Raw genomic sequence first — 23,602 nt, 5'->3', positions numbered from 1 at the left:
CACAGCCTCCACCTGCAGAATCTGGCAGAATTTTGCAGCTTAAACCTCCACCTGTAACCTCAGACAGACACCTGCAGCCACAGCCTCCACCTGCAGAATCTGACAGAAAGTTGCAGCTTAAACCTCCACCTGTAACCTCTGCCCGACATCTGCAGCCACAGCCTCCACCTGCAGATTCAGACCGAAAGTTGCAGCAAAAGCCTCCACCTGTAACTTCTGCTGGACACATGCAGCCACAGCCTCCACCTGCAGAATCTGCCAAAAAGTTGCAGCTTAAACCTCCACCTGTAACTTCTGCCAAAAAACATGCAGCCACAGCCTCCACCTGTAACCTCAGACAGACACCTGCAGCCACAGCCTCCACCTGTAACTTCTGCCGGACACATGCAGCCATAGCCTCCACCTGCAGAATCTGCCAGAAAGTTGCAGCAAAAGCCTCCATCTGTAACCTCAGACAGACACCTGCAGCCACAGCCTCCACCTGTAACTTCTGCCGGACACATGCAGCCACAGCCTCCACCTGCAGAATCTGACAGAAGGTTGCAGCTTAAACCTCCACCTGTAACCTCAGACAGACACCTGCAGCCACAGCCTCCACCTGTAACCTCAGACAGACACCTGCAGCCACAGCCGCCACCTGTAACTTCTGCCGGACACATGCAGCCACAGCCTCCACCTGCAGAATCTGACAGAAAGTTGCAGCTTAAACCTCCACCTGTAACTTCTGCCCGACATCTGCAGCCACAGCCTCCACCTGCAGAATCTGACAGAAAGTTGCAGCTTAAACCTCCACCTGTAACTTCTGCCAAAAAACATATGCAGCCACAGCCTCCACCTGCAGATTCAGACCGAAAGTTGCAGCAAAAGCCTCCACCTGTAACTTCTGCTGGACACATGCAGCCACAGCCTCCACCTGCAGAATCTTCCAAAAAGTTGCAGCTTAAACCTCCACCTGTAACTTCTGCCAAAAAACATGCAGCCACAGCCTCCACCTGCAGAATCAGACCGAAAGTTGCAGCCACAGCCTCCACCTGTAACTTCTGCTGGACACATGCAGCCACAGCCTCCACCTGCAGAATCTGCCAGAAAGTTGCAGCTTAATCCTCCACCTGTAACCTCTGCCAGACACATGCAGCCACAGCATCCACCTGCAGAATCTGACAGAAAGTTGCAGCTTAAACCTCCACCTGTAACTTCTGCCAAAAAACATGCAGCCACAGCCTCCACCTGCAGAATCTGCCAGAAAGTTGCAGCTTAAACCTCCACCTGTAACCTCAGACAGACACCTGCAGCCACAGCCTCCACCTGTAACTTCTGCCGGACACATGCAGCCATAGCCTCCACCTGCAGAATCTGCCAGAAAGTTGCAGCAAAAGCCTCCATCTGTAACCTCAGACAGACACCTGCAGCCACAGCCTCCACCTGTAACTTCTGCCGGACACATGCAGCCACAGCCTCCACCTGCAGAATCTGACAAAAGGTTGCAGCTTAAACCTCCACCTGTAACCTGAGACAGACACCTGCAGCCACAGCCTCCACCTGTAACCTCAGACAGACACCTGCAGCCACAGCCTCCACCTGTAACTTCTGCCGGACACATGCAGCCACAGCCTCCACCTGCAGAATCTGACAGAAAGTTGCAGCTTAAACCTCCACCTGTAACTTCTGCCCGACATCTGCAGCCACAGCCTCCACCTGCAGAATCTGACAGAAAGTTGCAGCTTAAACCTCCACCTGTAACTTCTGCCAAAAAACATGCAGCCACAGCCTCCACCTGCAGATTCAGACCGAAAGTTGCAGCAAAAGCCTCCACCTGTAACTTCTGCTGGACACATGCAGCCACAGCCTCCACCTGCAGAATCTGCCAAAAAGTTGCAGCTTAAACCTCCACCTGTAACTTCTGCCAAAAAACATGCAGCCACAGCCTCCACCTGCAGAATCTGACAGAAAGTTGCAGCTTAAACCTCCACCTGTGACTTCTGCCCGACATCTGCAGCCACAGCCTCCACCTGTAACCTCAGACAGACACCTGCAGCCACAGCCTCCACCTGTAACTTCTGCCGGACACATGCAGCCACAGCCTCCACCTGCAGAATCTGACAGAGAGTTGCAGCAAAAGCCTCCACCTGTAACCTCAGACAGACACCTGCAGCGAAAGACTCCACCTGCAAAATCTGACATAAAGTTGCAGCTTAAACCTCCACCTGTAACTTCTACCCGACATCTGCAGCCACAGCCTCCACCTGCAGAATCTGACAGAAAGTTGCAACTTAAACCTCCACCTGTAACTTCTGCCAAAAAACATGCAGCCACAGCCTCCACCTGCAGAATCTGACAGAAAGTTGCAGCTTAAACCTCCACCTGTAACCTCAGACAGACACCTGCAGCCACAGCCTCCACCTGCAGAATCTGGCAGAATTTTGCAGCTTAAACCTCCACCTGTAACCTCAGACAGACACCTGCAGCCACAGCCTCCACCTGCAGAATCTGACAGAAAGTTGCAGCTTAAAACTCCACCTGTAACCTCTGCCCGACATCTGCAGCCACAGCCTCCACCTGCAGATTCAGACCGAAAGTTGCAGCAAAAGCCTCCACCTGTAACTTCTGCTGGACACATGCAGCCACAGCCTCCACCTGCAGAATCTGCCAAAAAGTTGCAGCTTAAACCTCCACCTGTAACTTCTGCCAAAAAACATGCAGCCACAGCCTCCACCTGTAACCTCAGACAGACACCTGCAGCCACAGCCTCCACCTGTAACTTCTGCCGGACACATGCAGCCATAGCCTCCACCTGCAGAATCTGCCAGAAAGTTGCAGCAAAAGCCTCCATCTGTAACCTCAGACAGACACCTGCAGCCACAGCCTCCACCTGCAGAATCTGACAAAAAGTTGCAGCTTAAACCTCCACCTGTAACTTCTGCCCGACATCTGCAGCCACAGCCTCCACCTGCAGAATCTGACAAAAAGTTGCAGCTTAAACCTCCACCTGTGACTTCTGCCCGACATCTGCAGCCACAGCCTCCACCTGCAGAATCTGACAGAAAGTTGCAGCGTAAACCTCCACCTGTAACCTCAGACAGACACCTGCAGCCACAGCCTCCACCTGTAACCTCAGACAGACACCTGCAGCCACAGCCTCCACCTGTAACTTCTGCCGGACACATGCAGCCACAGCCTCCACCTGCAGAATCTGACAGAGACTTGCAGCAAAAGCCTCCACCTGTAACCTCAGACAGACACCTGCAGCGAAAGCCTCCACCTGCAAAATCTGACAGAAAGTTGCAGCTTAAACCTCCACCTGTAACTTCTGCCAAAAAACATGCAGCCACAGCCTCCACCTGCAGAATCTGACAGAAAGTTGCAGCTTAAACCTCCACCTGTAACCTCTGCCAAAAAACATGCAGCCACAGCCTTCACCTGCAGAATCTGACAGAAAGTTGCAGCTTAAACCTCCACCTGTAACCTCTGCCAGACACATGCAGCCACAGCCTCCACCTGCAGAATCTGACAGAAAGTTGCAGCTTAAACCTCCACCTGTAACCTCAGACAGACACCTGCAGCCACAGCCTCCACCTGTAACCTCAGACAGACACCTGCAGCCACAGCCTCCCACCTGTAACTTCTGCCGGACACATGCAGCCACAGCCTCCACCTGCAGAATCTGACAGAGAGTTGCAGCAAAAGCCTCCACCTGTAACCTCAGACAGACACCTGCAGCCACAGCCTCCACCTGCAGAATCTGACAGAAAGTTGCAGCTTAAACCTCCACCTGTAACCTCAGACAGACACCTGCAGCCACAGCCTCCACCTGTAACCTCAGACAGACACCTGCAGCCACAGCCTCCCACCTGTAACTTCTGCCGGACACATGCAGCCACAGCCTCCACCTGCAGAATCTGACAGAGAGTTGCAGCAAAAGCCTCCACCTGTAACCTCAGACAGACACCTGCAGCCACAGCCTCCACCTGTAACTTCTGCCGGACACATGCAGCCACAGCCTCCACCTGCAGAATCTGACAGAGAGTTGCAGCAAAAGCCTCCACCTGTAACCTCAGACAGACACCTGCAGCCACAGCCTCCACCTGCAGAATCTGACAGAAAGTTGCAGCTTAAACCTCCACCTGTAACCTCAGACAGACACCTGCAGCCACAGCCTCCACCTGCAGAATCTGACAAAAAGTTGCAGCTTAAACCTCCACCTGTAACCCCTTCCCGACATCTGCAGCCACAGCCTCCACCTGCAGAATCTGACAGAAAGTTACAACTTAAACCTCCACCTGTAACTTCTGCCAGACACATGCAGCCACAGCCTCCACCTGCAGAATCTGACAGAAAGTTACAGCAAAAGCCTCCACCTGTAACCTCAGACAGACACCTGCAGCCACAGCCTCCACCTGCAGAATCTGACAGAAAGTTGCAGCTTAAACCTCCACCTGTAACTCCTGCCCGACATCTGCAGCCAAACCATTTCCTGTTAGTTAATAAATCCCTTTCTGCTGCTGTCAGATGAGTCATGAGTACATCATATATGATAAGTGTATTAGTATATAAGAAATACCTTAAAGGTCCCCTATTCTGCTCATTTTCAGGTTCATACTTGTATTTGGAGGTCCTCCTAAAAACAGGTTTACATGGTTTAATGTTTAGAAAACACATTATTTGATGTGCACGATGCAGTGTGTAGGATTTAATTTAATCTTGTAGTAAAGTTGCAGATTGCAACCATGGTTTATGGTGATTATACATTACTGATGATTATTAATTATATTACATTTCATTCCCAATAGACCTCTCAAATCCTGCATACTAAACCTTTAATATTTGAGATTCTCATGAATTTATATAATTTTGAACTTTTTGCCAGCAGAGATAACTCATTATCTCACTGTCTTATCTAATTGCCTATTAATACTCATGTGTCTGGAGGAATCATGGGAAAGTTTGATTTTAGACCTCTGTAATGTAAAGTATCTTAGAAATGGCCACATGGTGGCGCTGCATGCACTGAACTAATGACTGGTTCCTTGTTCGTGGCCTAACAGACAAAAAAAAGAAACAGGACCAATGCATGACCATGGAATTGCTTGTCAATAAAACTGAAGAAATAATAATAAGAAGAAGAAGAATAATCAGAGAAATCAACACTGATATTGTGCATTCATTATCGTCTTTACACAGTGTGTTCAGGGAGCAGTCTTATAGACAGGCTCATTTAAACACAGGATGGCATTTGCTGTGTGAAATAGTGCCTCTGTCAATTTCCCATGAAGGTTATTATAGCAATTGATACAAGGTAACATATTTTCATTGGCATTTCATCGTTAAGTGTCTAGTAAACACAGGTGTATTCACATCTGTCTTCAAATGTGGAAGATCATCTGTGACTGTCAGCTGATCCACACAACTTAAACTAATGTGTGCAGTCTCTCTGTTTTCCCTGAGCTGTATTCACTCTCATTACTGACCTTACCTCTTTATACCTTTAAGACTTCACAGATGACCTGACACAGCTCATCTCATTGCATGATAAGGCCACACGATGGCATCACCCCTCCCCTTTTAGTCTCAAACAAGATGAAGTCATTCTAAGGTGTTCTGCAAACGTATGTCTTGCATTTTGCTGCACCACATTACACGCAGTATCATAACTGTGGGGATTTGGGTCAGTTCTTGCTCAAGACACCTTCAGCATTGATGGACACATTACAACTACTGCAGCAATAAAGCTTTGCAGTTATGTAACAAATATCCCTGCCACTGTTTTTGGTGCCATTGTCGTGGAAATTTTTGAAAGATAAAGTCTGCTGCAAGGAGTTCTTGTCGCATTTATTTTTGCAAAAAGGAACAGCTGTTACAGAGACAGTCCCGCAGTCTAACAGTTCTGAAACAGAGTTCCCTGAGTCTCTGTTGCTGTTTATGGGGTGGGGTCAAATGGGGTTTACCTGCAGACTTTGGGGGGCCTGCCTGTAGACTTGGGACATGCAAGAGAATACACATCCTGTTGATCAGACGCTACTTTAACACCTCTTTTGTTTCATACCTGGCCGGGATGCATCTTGACAGACCAAAAGTTTTAACACCTCTTTCTTCTGGTCTGGTCGGGACACACCCTGGTGGATCAAACTGTGAATTTACATTTCTTTGTCTTCTGACATGCAAATTCCCATCACAATTCCTCCCTTTTGATTATACATTAATCACAATATTAACATCAAGAATATTACATCAAACAAAACCACCTCAGGTAGATTTAAGGTTTGTCATCATAAGGTATTCATGAGAAAATAATGCTGTCTTTCTGGGGTATGGACACATTTTGCAAAGAGTTGGGGGGTGTAATGAAGTCCATGCAGCCATAGCTGTTCACACAAATTCCATCGGAGTCCACATCCGCGTTCCACCGTTGTCCAACGTTGGCAGATCGAGTCTACTCGTGTACGTGTATTCTGTGGATTGTGTATGTGCATTATGTGTTTCACCGGTGCAACACTAAGCGGCGCTTGGCTCGCACTTAGTGTTGGGAAGAATCAACGCAGCCTCGTCTCGTGCGAGAGCGAGTGTTCACTCCTGCGTTCTCTTGTGGTTTCAAGTTGGTGCACAGGAGGAGAGATGTCCTCAGCTGGAATTGGGACCTTTCTGCAGTGGCTAGCGTGGATCCAGGTGACTCTTTTGGAGATCTTTATGGCCGTGTGTGTGGTTAAGTATGGGTTGCTGTCAGGGCTGATTCATACACCTGTGGGAGAAACATAAGCATTGCATTTGCGCCACAATGCCTTTTCATCCCCAGTGGCAAACTGCTGTATGGAGAGAAGTGGATCATCAGTCAAGAGGGAGAGAAACAAAAATGTCAGAAGGTGAGATGGAGCCTTAGCAGCTGCATCTGCACAAGCGTTGCCTGTGGAAATAGGGTTAGAGCTGCTGGTGCACACTTGCAGACAGCAATAGAGGAAGGCAAAAGAATGGCTTTGAGAAGGTCAGACACTTGTTGAGCATTGGAAATAGGTGTGCCTGAGGAGGTAATGAAGTCCCTTTGTTTCCAGAGGGCACCAGTGTGTGTGTGTGTGTGTGTGTGTGTGTGTGTGTGTGTGTGTGTGTGTGTATATATATATATATATATAGTAACAGATTTCCCTTTTGCAATTTTACAGGCTTCGGTGAGCGCTACAAGTTCAGCTTTTTGTGCAGAGAAATGAGAGGGGAGAGAACCTGAAGCATGAGTTTCAGTTTGAGAGCACACAGCAAAACCCACACAGTTTTGTCCTGTAGTGGGGTCCCAGGAGCTGAGCCATCTACAAAGGAATCAAGTCAGGATTAGTTAGAGGTTGAGCAGACAGATCTATACAAGGGGTACAGAGTTGTTGGACTGCAGCCACGCAGTCATGTGGCTCGCCATCATCTGGAAGAGGGAGGAGAGTAGCTGGATTGAGAGAGACACATCATTTGATGGTGATGTTTGGCATCTCAAGGAACAGAGAGTGATACTGTAGCCATCGAGCAGCAGAGTGAGGAACAGACAGGGTGAGAGGAGCATAAAACACAATATCCAGTGATGTCAGCACAGCCTTCTCAGCTGCTGCGACAGCAAGAAGACAATGAGGGAGTGCTGCAGCCACAGGGTCAAGTTTTGCAGAGAAATAATAAATAATAGTTCTTTTTTGAGAGAGAGAGAGATTTTGCCCTGTGGAAGAGATAACATGTCCTAGAAATGTTACTTCTTGTTTTACAAATTGAAGTTTTGATTGACTAGCTTTGTGGTCTCTTTCAGCTAGGTGTTCCAACAGTGTCACGTTCACATTATTTAGCACACACCTATCATTAGCTTAGCAGAGCATACGCTTTCAAAACACTATGTGGCACCCAAGTCGACTAACAAGGAGAGAATCATGTCCAGAAATGGTTAATGTTTACATCGGTTTTCTGTAACATGTCTCCTTATTGTACTTTGTATGTGTGTCTACAGGAGGTGTCAGCTGTTGTCTAAGATGTTACATAGCAGAAGCAGATTCTCCATTGCAACACAGTGTGTGTGTGTGTGACCTGTGTGTGTGTGTGACCTGTGTGTGCCCTGCATGTGTGTGACCTGTGTGTGTGTGTGTTGTGTGACCTGTCTCTGTGGCTCGCACTCCCTCTCCACTGGCGCCCGTATGTCGATCCAATGTGTGAGGTGGTGACCAAAGGAAGATGAATCCGGGTGCATGTTTCTTTTTCTTTTCTTTTAGTCGTTTTGGAGTTCTTCTCCGTCAGCTGTTGGTCGGCGTGAATGGCATGTCAGTGGATCTCATTTAATCTCGCTTCAGTGTAGCATACACAGGGGATCTTCACAGCTACAGTCTCAGAGGGATTTTGCATGCATGCTGTGATTTTGCTCATGTCAATTTTAACAGGGAAGGCAGTGGTAATGGCGTCCGTTAGTGTCTTTACCGCTTGTTTGTATGCAGCGTTATCCTGATGGTCCCAGTCAGGGTGTGTGATGCGTTCATGGCCGTTGCATTTGTCAGCAACCTTGGAAAAGTCCGTAGCAGAAACTTTCTTACCCAGAAGGTGTTTTATTTCAGGCACTGTGGGCTGGAATTGACGGCAAAAGTCATTAAACTGAGCTACAAAAACTGTTCCATTGATGTTCATGGGAGGGAGGTGTTCAGAGGCTTCTATGATGTTCTTGTCTGTCCATGGTCTGTAAACCAGAATAGGACCCTTTGGTCCCGCTACTGCCACCATCGGCGCTTGGAAGACAGCATCATCAGAGTTTTGTTCACGGTGTTTCATTTTCTGTCGGGTGGACATGTAGTGGCCTGAAGCTCCCTCAGTTCCCTCAAATGACGAGTCTGGCTTCCCTTGTTGGATGCCGTCACGTCCGTCCTGTGGTGGTACAGCTGGCTGGGCAGGCGGAGGAGGTGGTGCTGTCATGGCTTGTTGTTGACGACGGGGCGGCGCAGTATTGAGATCGGGGTCCAGCTTCAGAGCGGTGAGCTGCGGATTCAAAGCAGAAACAATTAAGTGCGTGCGAAGTTTGTGTTACTTCTGGTTCATCATCAGGCTTCACATCATTCATACAATCACTTTAACAACTTGCTGTACACTTTCTGTCCCTACTTTCCACTTCCTTCTCCCACACTATGAGGCACTTAATGTGTTTCTCCACATCTTCAAAATTTTTTACAGAAAACTTTCTACAGTTTCTTCAGTTTGTTCATACTAAGAGCCATATTCTGGGAACCCATATTTCGAATTCCATACAGACAAACATGTGAAACCTTTTACATTTACATTTCTTTGTCTTCTGACATGCAAATTCCCATCACAGTATCCAGCTCTGAGCCAGCCTTATTAACCAGCTTCTCCAGCCGCCTGGTGTTCTCAGCTGGTGAGTGTGAGTGTGAGTGGTTGTCTGTCTCTATGTATTGACCCTGTGATTGACTGTTGAGGAGTCCAGGGTTTTACCCCACCTCTTGCCCAATGTCAACTGGGAGCTCTCCCGTGACCCTTAAGGATAAGTGCTATCCAGAGATTGGGCCCTTGGTGCCTGATGAGACTTTTCACAAAAGGTCCTTTGATGTGTCATCACTTTGACAAGTCATGTTCCGGAATGTTGGATAAGCCTTTGATGCAGGCAAGTCTCTGCTCAGAGTGTGCCCAGACAAGTCAAGTGGGAAAGGAGCAAACATGAAGCAAACAGGTTTTGATCAAAGTCACTGATTCCCAAATACTTTGTACGTTTCAAACGGTAAGCTGATAATTTCAATCCATCCTTTTGTTTATCTGTTCATCTATTGGTCTGTCCACCCGTGTGTCCAATTGTACTGAATGAGGTATCTCAGGAACGCATTCATTTTCATGATTCAAATTCTGCACAAACCTTTCCATTTGGACTGAACAATGGCAGCCGTTGTGAGAGTCATTATGTCTTTGGGTTGTCTGCCAATCCGCATGTCCGTCCCTCCATCCAGCCATACATCCACCTATCCAGTCCTCATTACAGTCTGGTTTGGATCGGCCACCAAACAGGACAGGCACAGACTGCAAAGGACAATCAGGTCTGTGTGGGGAATATATTTGTGAAAATATAGTGTTACTATTCCAACAGTGAAGAATATAGTAGAATAGTAGAATAGTATAATATAGAGTTACTATTTCCAAGTGCCTTATAATGTGTGGAGATCATGTTGTTATTATTCATAGTGCCTTATTTTGTACCGTATTCACGGCTTTGTATTTACAGGGACAGACACATATTGCTTAAATGTATTGCTGTAGAGTTGGCCAGCTTCATAATGTTAAAGACAGGATACAAGCACTGACCCCAGGTTCTGAAGGGTTAGACACATGAGAGCATGACAGTGTCAGATCACCCTGTGGCGAGGGTGTATAGTGTTAATGGCCGAAACACCCAATGAACTACAGGTGCACTACTGATGATGCGCTCCCCTCCCCGATTACAACTTGCCACGGCTGATCCACGGCAATTATCATTAGAGCAAGGTTTGTCCTTAGTTGTGTTGTTTGAAATCGCTCCCACTGAGAACATCATATAAGAAGCTATGCAGAAAGTATTCAAGGGATTTTACCATCTAGTCCTTTAAGCTTTATTATTATTATTATATACTGTAACAGTATTACATATAGTGGGTTCATATGCGGTAGTCTATATCATAACTTCAGCCATGTGTCCTTATCTGTGTGTAAATAAAAACAGTGTGAAGTGTGTGGACCTGCCCGTTGTGCTCTTTTATGTCCAGGGAGCCACATCTGGCCATTTTTGCAGCAAGCACATGAGCCAGAGCCCGTCTGCCCTGTGCTACGGCTCTGTGAAGAAATCTGGCAGTTTGAAAAGAAATGACACAGTTAGATTATATCCACATGCAAATGACTTCAGACTGTTTATCCACTACTTTCAGCTATTTCATTATTTTACTATGCCAGCCACTTTTAGTTGCCCATTTCAACCTCTTTGCTTGCTAACTAGTGTTCAGTCTTTAATACCCCTGCCAGGAATGACTGCTTTAAATTGCTGACTTTGAACCGTGTTGGTCCGTAGTGAAAACCGTGAGTTTTCATCAAAAGCTGTTGCCTTGGCGGCGCGATGAAAATGTTCCTTCGCCGTGAGCATTACAAGTGCAGTAACTCCACTCTGCAAGGTCCTATCTTCACCACATTTCTACTGTTTGACGACTGTCCGGCTCTGAAGACATGTGCATAGTGGAGGGAGGAAGTGCATGTTTTATTCTCAGACGTCTCTCTCTCAGCAGTTACAGCCACTTCAAATTTGGTCCAAACATTCCCAAGACGTGGATGATGCTCACTTATGAAGCTTTTGAGGTTTTATCAAACGCCGTCACCGTGGCGACGCCGTGTTCAACCATGAAACAGGAAATTGTTGTATCTTCAGTGTACATTATCCAATCTGTTCCAAACTTGTCATGATTAATAAGAGTCCCGGCCTGAAGACATCTACATGCCAGTTAGCGACCACAGTCATTTTGCCACCTAGTGACAACAGGAAGTAAGACTTTTGTGCCAATCATCATTTGATTTGCATGACATTGCCCGACATGCACAAAGGTGCGAGGGCCCTTCAACGCTGCTTGCAGCTTTAATTTCAGATGCATTTCCTCACATTTCAATAGGGTCCTCGCAGCGCTTGGTGCTCGGGCTCTAAATATACATAAGCAGCTTTGTCACATGGCTTGTTATTCTGCTGAAAGTAGCCATTAGAAGATATGTTGAATACAGCAATGAAGGATATGGTCAGCACACAGATAAGGACACATGGCTGAAGTTATGATATAGACTACCGCATATGAACCATTTCGGCCATTAACACTATACACCCTCGCCACAGGGTGATCTGACACTGTCATGCTCTCATGTGTCTAACCCTTCAGAACCTGGGGTCAGTGCTTGTATCCTGTCTTTAACATTATGAAGCTGGCCAACTCTATAGCAATACATTTAAGCAATATGTGTCTGTCCCTGTAAATACAAAGCCGTGAATACGGTACAAAATAAGGCACTATGAATAATAACAACATGATCTCCACACATTATAAGGCACTTGGAAATAGTAACTCTATATTATACTATTCTACTATATTCTTCACTGTTGGAATAGTAACACTATATTTTCACAAATATATTCCCCACACAGACCTGATTGTCCTTTGCAGTCTGTGCCTGTCCTGTTTGGTGGCCGATCCAAACCAGACCGTAATGAGGACTGGATAGGTGGATGTATGGCTGGATGGAGGGACGGACATGCGGGTTGGCAGACAACCCAAAGACATAATGACTCCCATAACGGCTGCCATTGTTCAGTCCAAATGGAAAGGTTTGTGCAGAATTTGAATCATGAAAATGAATGCGTTCCTGAGATACCTCATTCAGTACAATTGGACACACGGGTGGACAGACCAATAGATGAACAGATAAACAAAAGGATGGATTGAAATTATCAGCTTACCGTTTGAAACGTACAAAGTATTTGGGAATCAGTGACTTTGATCAAAACCTGTTTGCTTCATGTTTGCTCCTTTCCCACTTGACTTGTCTGGGCACACTCTGAGCAGAGACTTGCCTGCATCAAAGGCTTATCCAACATTCCAGAACATGACTTGTCAAAGTGATGACACATCAAAGGACCTTTTGTGAAAAGTCTCATCAGGCACCAAGGGCCCAATCTCTGGATAGCGCTTATCCTTAAGGGTCGCGGGAGAGCTCCCAGTTGACATTGGGCAAGAGGTGGGGTAAAACCCTGGACTCCTCAACAGTCAATCACAGGGTCAATACATAGACACAGACAACCACTCACGCTCACACTCACCAGCTGAGAACACCAGGCGGCTGGAGAAGCTGGTTAATAAGGCTGGCTCAGAGCTGGATACAAGTCTGGATTCACTGGGGATGGTGGTGGAGGGACGCACACAGTGCAAGCTGCAGGACATCATGGACAATGTCAGCCGTTACATTCCTAAGAATGGGATAGATGGAAGACAATACAGAATCATAATGCCTCAGTCATCATCTGTAATGAGGACTGGATAGGTGGATGTATGGCTGGATAGAGGGACGGACATATGGATTGGCAGACAGATAAAGACAAATGGCTAACCATTTTGATTTAATGACACACAGCACAACTGTGGTGTAAGGGCTTTTTGTGCTAAACATTAATTTGTTGGAGATGCTGGGGATTGAACCCAGGACCTTGTACATGCAAAGCACACGCTCTACCACTGAGCTACATCCCCTCTCTTGTTTTGAGTATTTCAACTGCTCAATGAGTGTCTTCCTACCTCTATGGCTAGTCATGATAGGGTAGGGTGAGGAAGTTGTGTATGAAAGAAAATTGACAGTAGTTGTACACTAAGTTGTCAGCTTATTACATATGTTACACTTTTAAGAATGACGCTGTGATCGATCCTTTGAGTAACACATTCATTTTTATTCCTGCAGAAATGGTAACAAAAACATATCAGTCTTAACGTCTGTGTTGCTCTGTGTTACTCGTACCGTTGACATCTCGCTCTATTAGAGACTGGCATATCTCAGAACACACATTACAAGTTGATCAAGTCAAAAACATTCAAATTACAATCATGCCATCATGTAATAATCCATCCTGTAAACAACCTTTTCACCAGAAGTATTTATACTCAATGAACATCTTTTTAATCTACCCTTATTCTCCCATGAACAGTTTCACATTTTTAACTTAACTTATAACTGTTTTTAACTCACCAGTCTTTATTATTGTCTCTGTCTAGCTCTGTGTTGCTCAAAAATAACAAAATCTAATACTGAAATCATGTCTTCCATATAAACTCTTATTTTAAATGTAACCAGATCACCCATGTTCGATATAGCGTTCCGCTCTTATTCTGAAAACCCAACCGGAAACTGTGTACTGCCGGCGGTCAAACTTTAATGCGCGCGGACTTTATTATTGTTAGCATTGTTAGCATCTGTGTCGTTTGCCTTTGCTCATTCATTCACACAAATAAAGCTTTAACTCCTTCCAACTCATTCTCTAGCCACAACTCTTATCCCCGTTTGTGATTCTATCTACGGCTGCTTGTTGCTCACTTTAGAAAACAGTTTTCTATCTCGTTTTTAACATTTTTAGCGCTGCGTCGCTGTACTCAGTTAGCACACCTTACAACGACTCACTCGTCTCCATTCATTCAAATCACTATATGTCACAGTCACAGTCTAAGGCTTATACATGTTATATTATTTTCATATTTCCTTCTGGTTATGATTTTTGAGCATCTTACCTGCAGAAATGGTAACAAAAACATATCAGTCTTAAGGTCTGTGTTGCTCCGTGTTACTCGTACTGTCTGACGTCTCGCTCTATTAGAGACTGGCGTCCGCTATTGGTACCTGATGCACACAGCTCCACCTACTGGCCAGATACTGCAACTATGTACAATGTAACCAGACCTGCAAGAAACGGAATGAAATCACACCGAGGATAATAATACAGTCATTTTCAGCATGTTTTAAAGTTCTTAGCTGTTTCTTATGAATTCAGATGAATCCAGATTTTAAATGGCTGGGCAAGATATTTTAATCAAGTCTTTTTAATCATGTCTTTGAAAACACTCTTGGTGTCTCTAAAAACACTCAGTGCCACAGTGACACTCCTCCCCAGGTAGGCTAGGCTCCCAAATCAGACTGGACATCAGCCTGATGTGATCTGTCACCTGGGGATGCCTCCTGCCAGTCAGCTAATCACCACACCGGTCAGACAGGCTCTTGTTTGCCTGCAGCTGCTCACACCCAGCACTAAGTCTGCATGCAAGTTGAACTAAATTTAGACTGCAGAAATTTTTCTGCTGTGTGGCACACAGACTGTGAGAGTTTCACATATTAACGTACTATTCATACTACATGTGATGTCAAATTGAGTACGTAGTGGATTGTAACTGCATAGGAAGTGGATTTTGTATATACGAGAAAGGACTTACTCAATTGCACCAAAATGCACTGCTTCTCTTCAGACAGTGGGCTGCCAGGCAGACATTTCTAACACCACACTGTGGCTGGAGAGGCATGATTAGATCAATAATCCAACCACCGCCCACCAAAGTCAATTATTTTCTCAGATTTGGACACCCCCACCCTTGTGCTCCATGGGGGCATTGCTTGAGGTTAACGTTGCCGGTGCGTGCATAAAGTCAGATGTGGTCTGGATTAAGACACAAATGTAACCAAGGAGAGCCAAGATAGCGACATTAGGGCATGTGTCATTTGCTCTGTCTGGTCATTTGGAAGGTTTTGAGTGCAGATAATACATAAGCTTGACCATGGAGGGCTGCGTGTTTAGCTGCAGCATCCGCCCTAGCCTTGCCACGGAAGAAAGTGTCATGATCAGTAACCACACAGAAACCCACACAGTTAGTGCCAGAGCTATCTATAGGCTGAGCCATCAACAAAGAGAAAGAACAAGGTCAGGGTTAGTGAGAGGTTCATCAGCCATGCCATCAGGACGTGAGGAACAGAACCTCTACGGCAGCCACACAGTTATGTGGTTGGCCGTCAAACTCTGTTTGGAGCAGGGGCGCCCCCAGAAATTTTTCACAGGGGGGGCCAGATAGGGCCAGTGAAAATCCTGGGGTGGCACACCAAAACCAAAACCAATAATGGAATTTCAAGAAGAAAAGCTGTTGTAAGTATTGAGGCTAGTCAAAATCAATGTCAATATGAGAGTTAAGGAATCACGTACTCATATACTTTCTAATTTTACAGTTAATGTTACTTAGATGTACATGGACTAATACAGCACAAGCCTGTTTTATTAAGTGTTGGTTTATTTATGAGTTAGGAAAGTCATTGTTCTAATAGGGTAGTTGTATTATACAGCTTTACTATTAGGGAGTACATTCATGGAATGAACTAAACAGTTACAGGGAACAAGTCTACTCAAGTTTAAAAGCACCACACAGAGGCCTTTGAATGTTTTCAGTACAGCTTTATTCTGCTGTAAACCTGTAAACAAAGCATTGTCTTTGACAGTAGACATTTGACCATAGCTCTGAGAGGATTCTAGCCATGCGTGCACACTGTGCCAGTCTTTCTTGAAGCCTCGTCTTCTGCCCCCTTGAAGAGTACGAGGGAAAAACTTGAGATGCTGCTGTTTGGGCCCTCTGATGTTGACTGGGAAAGATCTGTGATGAAACATGAGGAAAATAAACAACAATAATAACATGTCCATAGTAATCCCAGATTACAGTTGGATTATGGACCCACAGTCAGTTCTCTTCTGACTGTTCAAACTCTTCTACCAGTAAACATGAATGAGAAGCTTTCTGTTGTTGCACCAGGATTCATAACTCAGTGTTGACACCTTGTTACCACACGTTTATCCAGGTAAAGTTACTCTCTTGCCATTCATTTCCTCATGAGGGACCCTGTTCTCAGCTCACCTGTTGGTCCAGCAGTAGGATGAACAGCTGTGTCCTGTCTGACCTGCTGCCTTACTTCTTCCCTGTTCTCTGGACCTGTCGCTGCCTGACCCTGCTCCTCTGCACTGCCCTGCTCTGTTTCTGTCCCTGTCTGTTCATGGGTTTGCTCGGCGGTGTTATCTTGTCCTGCATCATCACACATATGGAAGAGATGTCCGTAGACTTTCTCTTCATTGTCTGCAAGTTGCCGTAGCATCACGGCACAGGTACTAGTGATCCTTAACACAAGCTAATGAGATGCTCAGTAACGGAGAGCAGCCAGCATGAGGTTCAGCACAGACACAGTTTACCAAACACACACTATTTGTTCTAAAAGTAAGTACTGTTTGACTGACTTACCTGTTGGTAGTCTGGTTGTCTCAACAGCTGCCGCTGAAAATAACTTCCACTGTCCATCTCTGAGTTTGGGCAGCAGCTGCTGCAGTGCTGCCTTCACTTGCACTCGGACAACGTAGATACAATTTCCTAAATTTTCAAATGTGAACTTGACCTATCAGAACTGGGGGGGCCACTGGGGGGGCCAAGCATTTTTCTGGCCCCCCCTTGACGGCGCCTCTGGATGTGGCTGTCTGTTGCCTACAACAGGGAATGCACCGTCCTCCTCCACCCTCTTGTTCACTTATAACCATCTGTCTATTGTTATTGAGGTATGCAAGATGTCAAACTATAATACTCATATCATGGTCTTGTGCCATATATTTAAATAAGTTGCATAACAATTCACTTATCCTATTAAGTTCACTTTGAAAGCAGTGATTCATTTCATGTGATTTAGCGTCCAGTGGCTTTAAAAGTGAATTAAGATTTACTTTAACATACATTTTCTGAAATGTAACTAGCTATCCTGATCTTGTTGACTGGTCTTGGACACTGCAGCACAAAAGACAAACTAAATATTGTATCTGTTTTTAGTTTTATTCTGGGCACTCACAGACTGTGTGGAGCATATAACGAAATGATTTTAGTATTTCTGAGCTTGTGGTGCCCTCTAGTGTTTGAAGAACCTTAAATGGACAAATAACTTGTGTGTAGCTTTATGTTGTGTTTAGAATTACATTAGTAACTATGGCATGTAAACAACATCAAAGAGCTTATTACAATTACTTTGCGCACATGGTGCAGAAAACGTTAGATGATGTCTTACATGGTAATGTTACAGGAAATCTTTATTTAAAAATGTTTTGCAAAACACAGTGTTCATCACTGTTTATCATGGAACGGCAAAAAAAAAACAAAGTCCTTAAAATAATGTAACACATAATGACAAAAGGCAAAAAAAAACTATTTCATTGTAAATATCAGAATATTAAACATATTCAGTTAAAGCAGAACATGACAAAAGGTAAAACGTTGAATTTCTTTTCAAATGTCACATGAATTCATTGTAGAAAAAAAAAAATCAATTTTCATTATTCAAAAATGACTCGTCCAGCTGTCATAACCCTCGTCCCCATTTCCTGACTACCTCTTCACTGTCAATGTCCAATAAATGTATAAAATGCTCAAAACATACAGTGCAAATTTCAAAATACTCTTTTTGTATGTAAGTATGCAAGAATGAATAAAACAGAAAACGGTTTGGAATGATTAGCTGTGCTGGAACAGGCTGCTTTCATAGTTTAGTTAATGTCAAGTGCAAGAGGGCCTCTCATGGTGAAACCAATAAAGAATGACACTTTTGAACCCTGGGCATGCCCTCTGAGCTCACTTGGAAACACTGGGATGACTTCAACCTTCAGATCTGGGGTACAAGTATCTGCCAGTATCAAGTCACTTGGCCCGTGACCCTGCAAAGAAGTTTGTCCACCTTATTCTCTTTCCATATTTTTCCATTTTCCCACAGAGAGGCAAACTGTTCGTCCCAACCCACGATGCACCTTTTGATTTCTCTAAAGTGTACCAGTTGTCCATAGCCCTGCTTCTTCCCCAGGAAGAAATGGACAATGGGCCTCTTGCCATTGTACACTTCCTTCATCACTGTGTGATAAGAGTTCCTCATCTGTGAGATGTACCTCCCCACATTTTTACATTCTGGATGGTGCTGCTGTGGCCACAAAAGCACAACTGCAATGAAGTACAGTGGCAAAATATCATTTAATGGGGTTTGCTGATGCACAACTTGGCAAAGCAGATAAACCAGTTTCTGGTGAGGCAGAATGTATCGTGACTGTAGTTTGATATGACTCAACACAACATTGACATAGATGAAGTTGATTCTGTCTTTCACCGTCGGGTTATGATGAGGGTCACAAACAAATTGATACTGTCTGGCAATCTTCTCCATTATTTCAGGTGAGATGTCATTTGAGAGATGATTAAGAATCCCAGAGTAGGTATCAGCTTTTTGCATCTCCAGGAATTGTCTGGCCTGGTGTATTTGCAACATGAGATGCATGGTTTTACCCTTCCAGAGAGCTGCAGAATCCGTCTTGCAGAAAAGCTCTCTATACACGCTGAATCATCTGAAAAGCTCTTTTTGGGTAACTTGCTCTCGGCTGTCTTTCATTCCAAATTTGGAGCCCAAGTTCACGTAAAAAGTGTCAAGCAAGTCAAAGTTAATCTTCATCCTATATCTGACGTTGTAAAGAACATCTTCAAACTGTCTGAAAATGATGTAGTAGGGACTGTGTTTATTGCGCCGTTGATCACATCTCTCTACATCCTGAAGTTTAACATCTCCAGAGAGAACCCCACTCATTATGTCATGGTGGACATTGTCAGAAGAAAATATGGGGGTCTTTGCCAGCACTTCAATGACAAGTACTCCAACCTGAATTTCTCCCAGGCACCCCGATATATTAAAAGGGCAGTTGTCTGACTTGATTTGTAATCGCTGAATTGACTCCGTCCTTACAAGGCTCTGCGTTTCCTTGAATGTATCTATTGCTGACTCAGCCATTTTAAGAAACATGTTCAATTTCTCAGGACTAATAGGCTCTTCCCTGTAGTTTGCAATGGCATTCTTGAGCTCATGCTTGATAACTTGTGCTGATGTGTCTGCTATATATGAGCTGTCTTCAGAGATATTTCTTGCTCTACCTGCCCAAACTTTTGCCTCTAGGAAATCCTTCTTTTTAAGGTAATAGTACCTGGCTAGTAACTGAGAAACTACAGCATCTTTCTCAAATCTTTTCCATGCATTTTGTAGCACCATCTCTTCCTGTCCTGGGGTTTCATTTGTTTCTTGAATCAGTGGAGAGAACTGAAACCCCTCTTCCTTTGAATGATATCTCTTCACCAAAATGTAATGAACATCTTGCAGGAGTTTGTCTTTGCCTTGTGTGCTCTCATAAAGCTTGTCTGTGGTCAGCAGAAGGTCGGCAATATCAGCTTTGCTGACTTTGTGTGATGTTATAAGTTCTTGCAAACAGTGCCGTGCAATACTTGCCATGGATCATTTTCACAGCTTTGAATGCTACCTTACCCACAAGTGAGCAGCTGGCAATTAAGTTGGAAAATTTCCCAAATCCTTCTTCAGCTTTGATGGTTCCACGATATGGTTTTGGTTGAAGACCAAGAAATTCCTCACACAGAGAAACAGAGAGAGGGGCACCCTTGCAGTACACATTCAACAGAACTAAAACAGCCAGGAGTTGTGGCTGCTCAGCAGACTCCGTCCTCATGCAGTTTAGGAGAATGACCTGTGCAGACTTAGACTGAATGTCTTTCTTTGCACATTCTTTTTCAATGAGCTGCTGCAAGTCAAAGACTTTTTCCTTATCATCAAAGTCATCAATCATCAGCAAAACAGGGACATATGGTAGATGCTCATCATGGTCATACATTAAAAGTTTGACTACTTGATCCGCTACCTCAGCAAAGTCAGCATTGCTGTCTCTAAGGACAGCACAACGGAATCTGTTCCGGAGAGCCCATAAAGTATGCATGGCCAAAGTTGTCCCACCACATCCAGGTATATGCATGAGGTTGAGCAACACACAGGCTTTTCTCAGGGAACACAAATCTGGTATGACTGCGTTCATGATGAAGTCAAACTTGTCTGGTTTGATAAATGGTGTGGATCCAGGCTGCTCTGAGAAATAGAAATTCCACCACCACACTTTTCCCCCTTTGTAGAAGTTCTCCTCCATGATAAGTTTGTCCTCGTTTCCTCCTTCACATTGGTTCACGCACAGGACCTCCAAAGTATTCAGGCTACGCTCCACTTTCTTTTCAAGAAGAACTTTGCTTCCCCCACCACAGGGTAGGAAACGTCTGGATTTACAGTTTTTTGACAGAAGACTGAGGACAGTTCCATTCACTTCGGCAAAACTGAGCTCATATATGCATCTATTGGAGATATCTATTCCACACCGAGCATCGATAAGGTCCTTCCAGGAGGTAAATGCTTTTTCATTGTCACATATACAAAGGATTACCTCATTTTCAAGTCAAATTAATGCACATTTAATTATTTGTCATATGTAGTGTTGAAGTGTTAGATAGCAACACATTGTAGCAATGCAGAACAACTTGAAGCAATAACTTTATCTTTAGGTGATCTTTAGCATTTCAACCTAATGTAACAGTCTTCAATCTAATGAACAGTTTAGTGGACTATGTTATAGAAAAATCTTCTCCTAAAATGCTAATCATCTCAACAGTTACTTACCTTCATTTCATCTTGATCTGCCATAATGGCGTTGGTTTCTTCTTGGCTAATGTAGATCACTAACCCTACAAAAATCATTTAAAAAGAGCAATTCACAATAGAGATCTAGACACTGTATTGCTAGTACATTAAACACAAAATGTCCTAGATTTCAGCTTTACCTTCATTTTTCATGATAATCCATGACAGTTGGCTCAATATTCACAAATCTTGACCATTAATGCTGCAAAAGAAAAAAGAAAACATAGCTATTAATATAGAAGATGACAATTGTCTCAACATACTCAGGACTAGATATTCAACCAATACCTATATATTGGTTACTTAATAATACCTAATCATTTTACCAACCAAACTGTGCTCTGAGGTCTGAGCATCAAAAACACAGCAAATTGCTACAGACCATTGTCATGGCAAATATTTTGACCTGTCAGTCACAAATGTTAAATGTTAAACTAATATTACTAATGGTGCTATTCTATTGACTAAGTATGGTATGTTCCAGAGCCATGGTATTGAGCATGCTGGCTTGGCCTTACAGCTTGAAGGCTCAGTGGTAATTAAAGTCATAGGTAAAGTCAAAGGTTGTATGAGGTATTTATTCATAGTTGGTCTATTACCTACAGTAGATGTATGCACTGTTGTGGGTCAGAGAAGCAGAAAAACATACTTGAGCCACCTACAAAAAAAAAAGCCTGTGTTTTTTTTTGCTTGCTTCAAGTCACCAGACTCCAAAGACATAAATAGTCATTTAACTTTGCAGAACACCTTACAGCTCTGGGGGCATGTTGACCATCTACTACAAGTGATACATGAACTATGTAAAAGTACTTCACACAGAAGATGTATTTTTAAAAGTGTTTGCTCAGTTCACAATTCCAACAAACTATAGCAAACAGATCTATCAGAAAATAATTCTACAATTTATTAAGCACTACTCTTATCTTTATCTACTCTTATAACATTTCACTGTGCATCATTACTGTGTATAACTGTGTATGTGACAAATAAAGGTCTTGAATCTATTGTTATGGTATACTGGAAGTCAATGCAATGTCAAAGATTCTGAAACACACAAACCTAAAACCTGTAAAAGTAAAAAAAAAGTAAAGGGAAATAACTACAGATAGACATCAGCCCAGCAGGGTTAACACATCCTACACTGTACAACTGAGGATATGCTGTTTTTTATTTAAAACTAGATAATGCTTTTCTGATCAGACACAAGGGAAATAAAGACACACACTCACCATCCGTGTGTGGAGACGCTGCGCAGTCAGCTGCCCTCAGGTCTTCAAACAGGGTAACAGACAGTCAGAAACATCTTTTGGTGCTTGTTTGCAGTGAGGAGAGAAGGTCAGAGCCGATTAAAGCGGAGGAGGGTCTCCAGGTCAGCCGACTGAGTGGAGATTTGCACAAAATCTACAGGCTGTTAACGCTGCTGTTTCTCCAAGAACATCCACTGTGCCTAACCCATACATCATTTTACAGAATGTACCTCCTGACGCTAAATGGTTCTCTGTTCTTGACCTTGCTAATGCATTTTTCAGCGTTCCAGTTCATCCAGACTACCAGGACTGGTTTGCATTCACTTTGAAATGAATGATGATCATAAAACCTGAATGATCATAAAACTTCCCATCTCTCTACAGCTCTCTGCCTCAGATATCACACTGTCCTGCTTGACAAGCCTAATGTCAGGGTGCAGAGGTGCTCCAAACTTAATCCTGCCACTCTCCTCCAAACAGAGTTTGACGGCCAACCACATAACTGTGTGGCTGCCGTAGAGGTTCTGTTCCTCACGTCCTGATGGCATGGCTGATGAACCTCTCACTAACCCTGACCTTGTTCTTTCTCTTTGTTGATGGCTCAGCCTATAGATAGCTCTGGCACTAACTGTGTGGGTTTCTGTGTGGTTACTGATCATGACACTTTCTTCCGTGGCAAGGCTAGGGCGGATGCTGCAGCTAAACACGCAGCCCTCCATGGTCAAGCTTATGTATTATCTGTACTCAAAACCTTCCAAATGACCAGACAGAGCAAATGACACATGCCCTAATGTCGCTATCTTGGCTCTCCTTGGTTACATTTGTGTCTTAATCCAGACCACATCTGACTTTATGCACGCACCGGCAACGTTAACCTCAAGCAATGCCCCCATGGAGCACAAGGGTGGGGGTGTCCAAATCTGAGAGAATAATTGACTTTGGTGGGCGGTGGTTGGATTATTGATCTAATCATGCCTCTCCAGCCACAGTGTGGTGTTAGAAATGTCTGCCTGGCAGCCCACTGTCTGAAGAGAAGCAGTGCATTTTGGTGCAATTGAGTAAGTCCTTTCTCGTATATACAAAATCCACTTCCTATGCAGTTAAAATCCACTACGTACTCAATTTGACATCACATGTAGTATGAATAGTACGTTAATATGTGAAACTCTCACAGTCTGTGTGCCACACAGCAGAAAAATTCATGCAGTCTAAATTTAGTTCAACTTGCATGCAGACTTAGTGCTGGGTGTGAGCAGCTG

General features: G+C 44.3%; 2 protein-coding genes and 1 non-coding gene across 3 annotated transcripts; all 3 read right to left on the bottom strand.

The window, feature by feature from the left end:
* Nucleotides 1-13,172: 13,172 nt before the first annotated feature.
* On the bottom strand, nucleotides 13,173-13,244 carry trnaa-ugc (transfer RNA alanine (anticodon UGC)). The gene has a single exon. It is a non-coding gene; the product is annotated as a tRNA-Ala (tRNA).
* A 4,801-nt stretch (nucleotides 13,245-18,045) lies between these two features.
* Nucleotides 18,046-19,320, bottom strand: LOC139208743 (sterile alpha motif domain-containing protein 9-like). Its single transcript, XM_070838479.1, has 2 exons — nucleotides 18,238-19,320; nucleotides 18,046-18,196 (listed from the first exon to the last, which is right to left on the bottom strand). The coding sequence occupies exons 1-2, from the start codon at nucleotides 18,856-18,858 to the stop codon at nucleotides 18,083-18,085; spliced, it is 735 nt and encodes a 244-aa protein (XP_070694580.1). The 5' UTR covers nucleotides 18,859-19,320; the 3' UTR covers nucleotides 18,046-18,082.
* On the bottom strand, nucleotides 19,026-21,099 carry LOC139208594 (sterile alpha motif domain-containing protein 9-like). Its single transcript, XM_070838312.1, has 3 exons — nucleotides 21,076-21,099; nucleotides 20,017-20,842; nucleotides 19,026-19,036 (listed from the first exon to the last, which is right to left on the bottom strand). Exons 1-3 carry the CDS (start codon nucleotides 21,097-21,099, stop codon nucleotides 19,026-19,028), a joined length of 861 nt encoding a protein of 286 aa, XP_070694413.1.
* Between the last annotated feature and the right edge of the window lie 2,503 nt (nucleotides 21,100-23,602).

The sequence above is a fragment of the Pempheris klunzingeri genome, chromosome 10 (genome assembly GCF_042242105.1).
Source record: "Pempheris klunzingeri isolate RE-2024b chromosome 10, fPemKlu1.hap1, whole genome shotgun sequence".
In the NCBI taxonomy this organism is placed as follows: Eukaryota; Metazoa; Chordata; class Actinopteri; order Acropomatiformes; family Pempheridae; genus Pempheris; species Pempheris klunzingeri.
The sequence above is the reverse complement of the archived record's forward strand: the minus strand, read 5'-3'. Positions and strand labels throughout refer to the sequence as shown.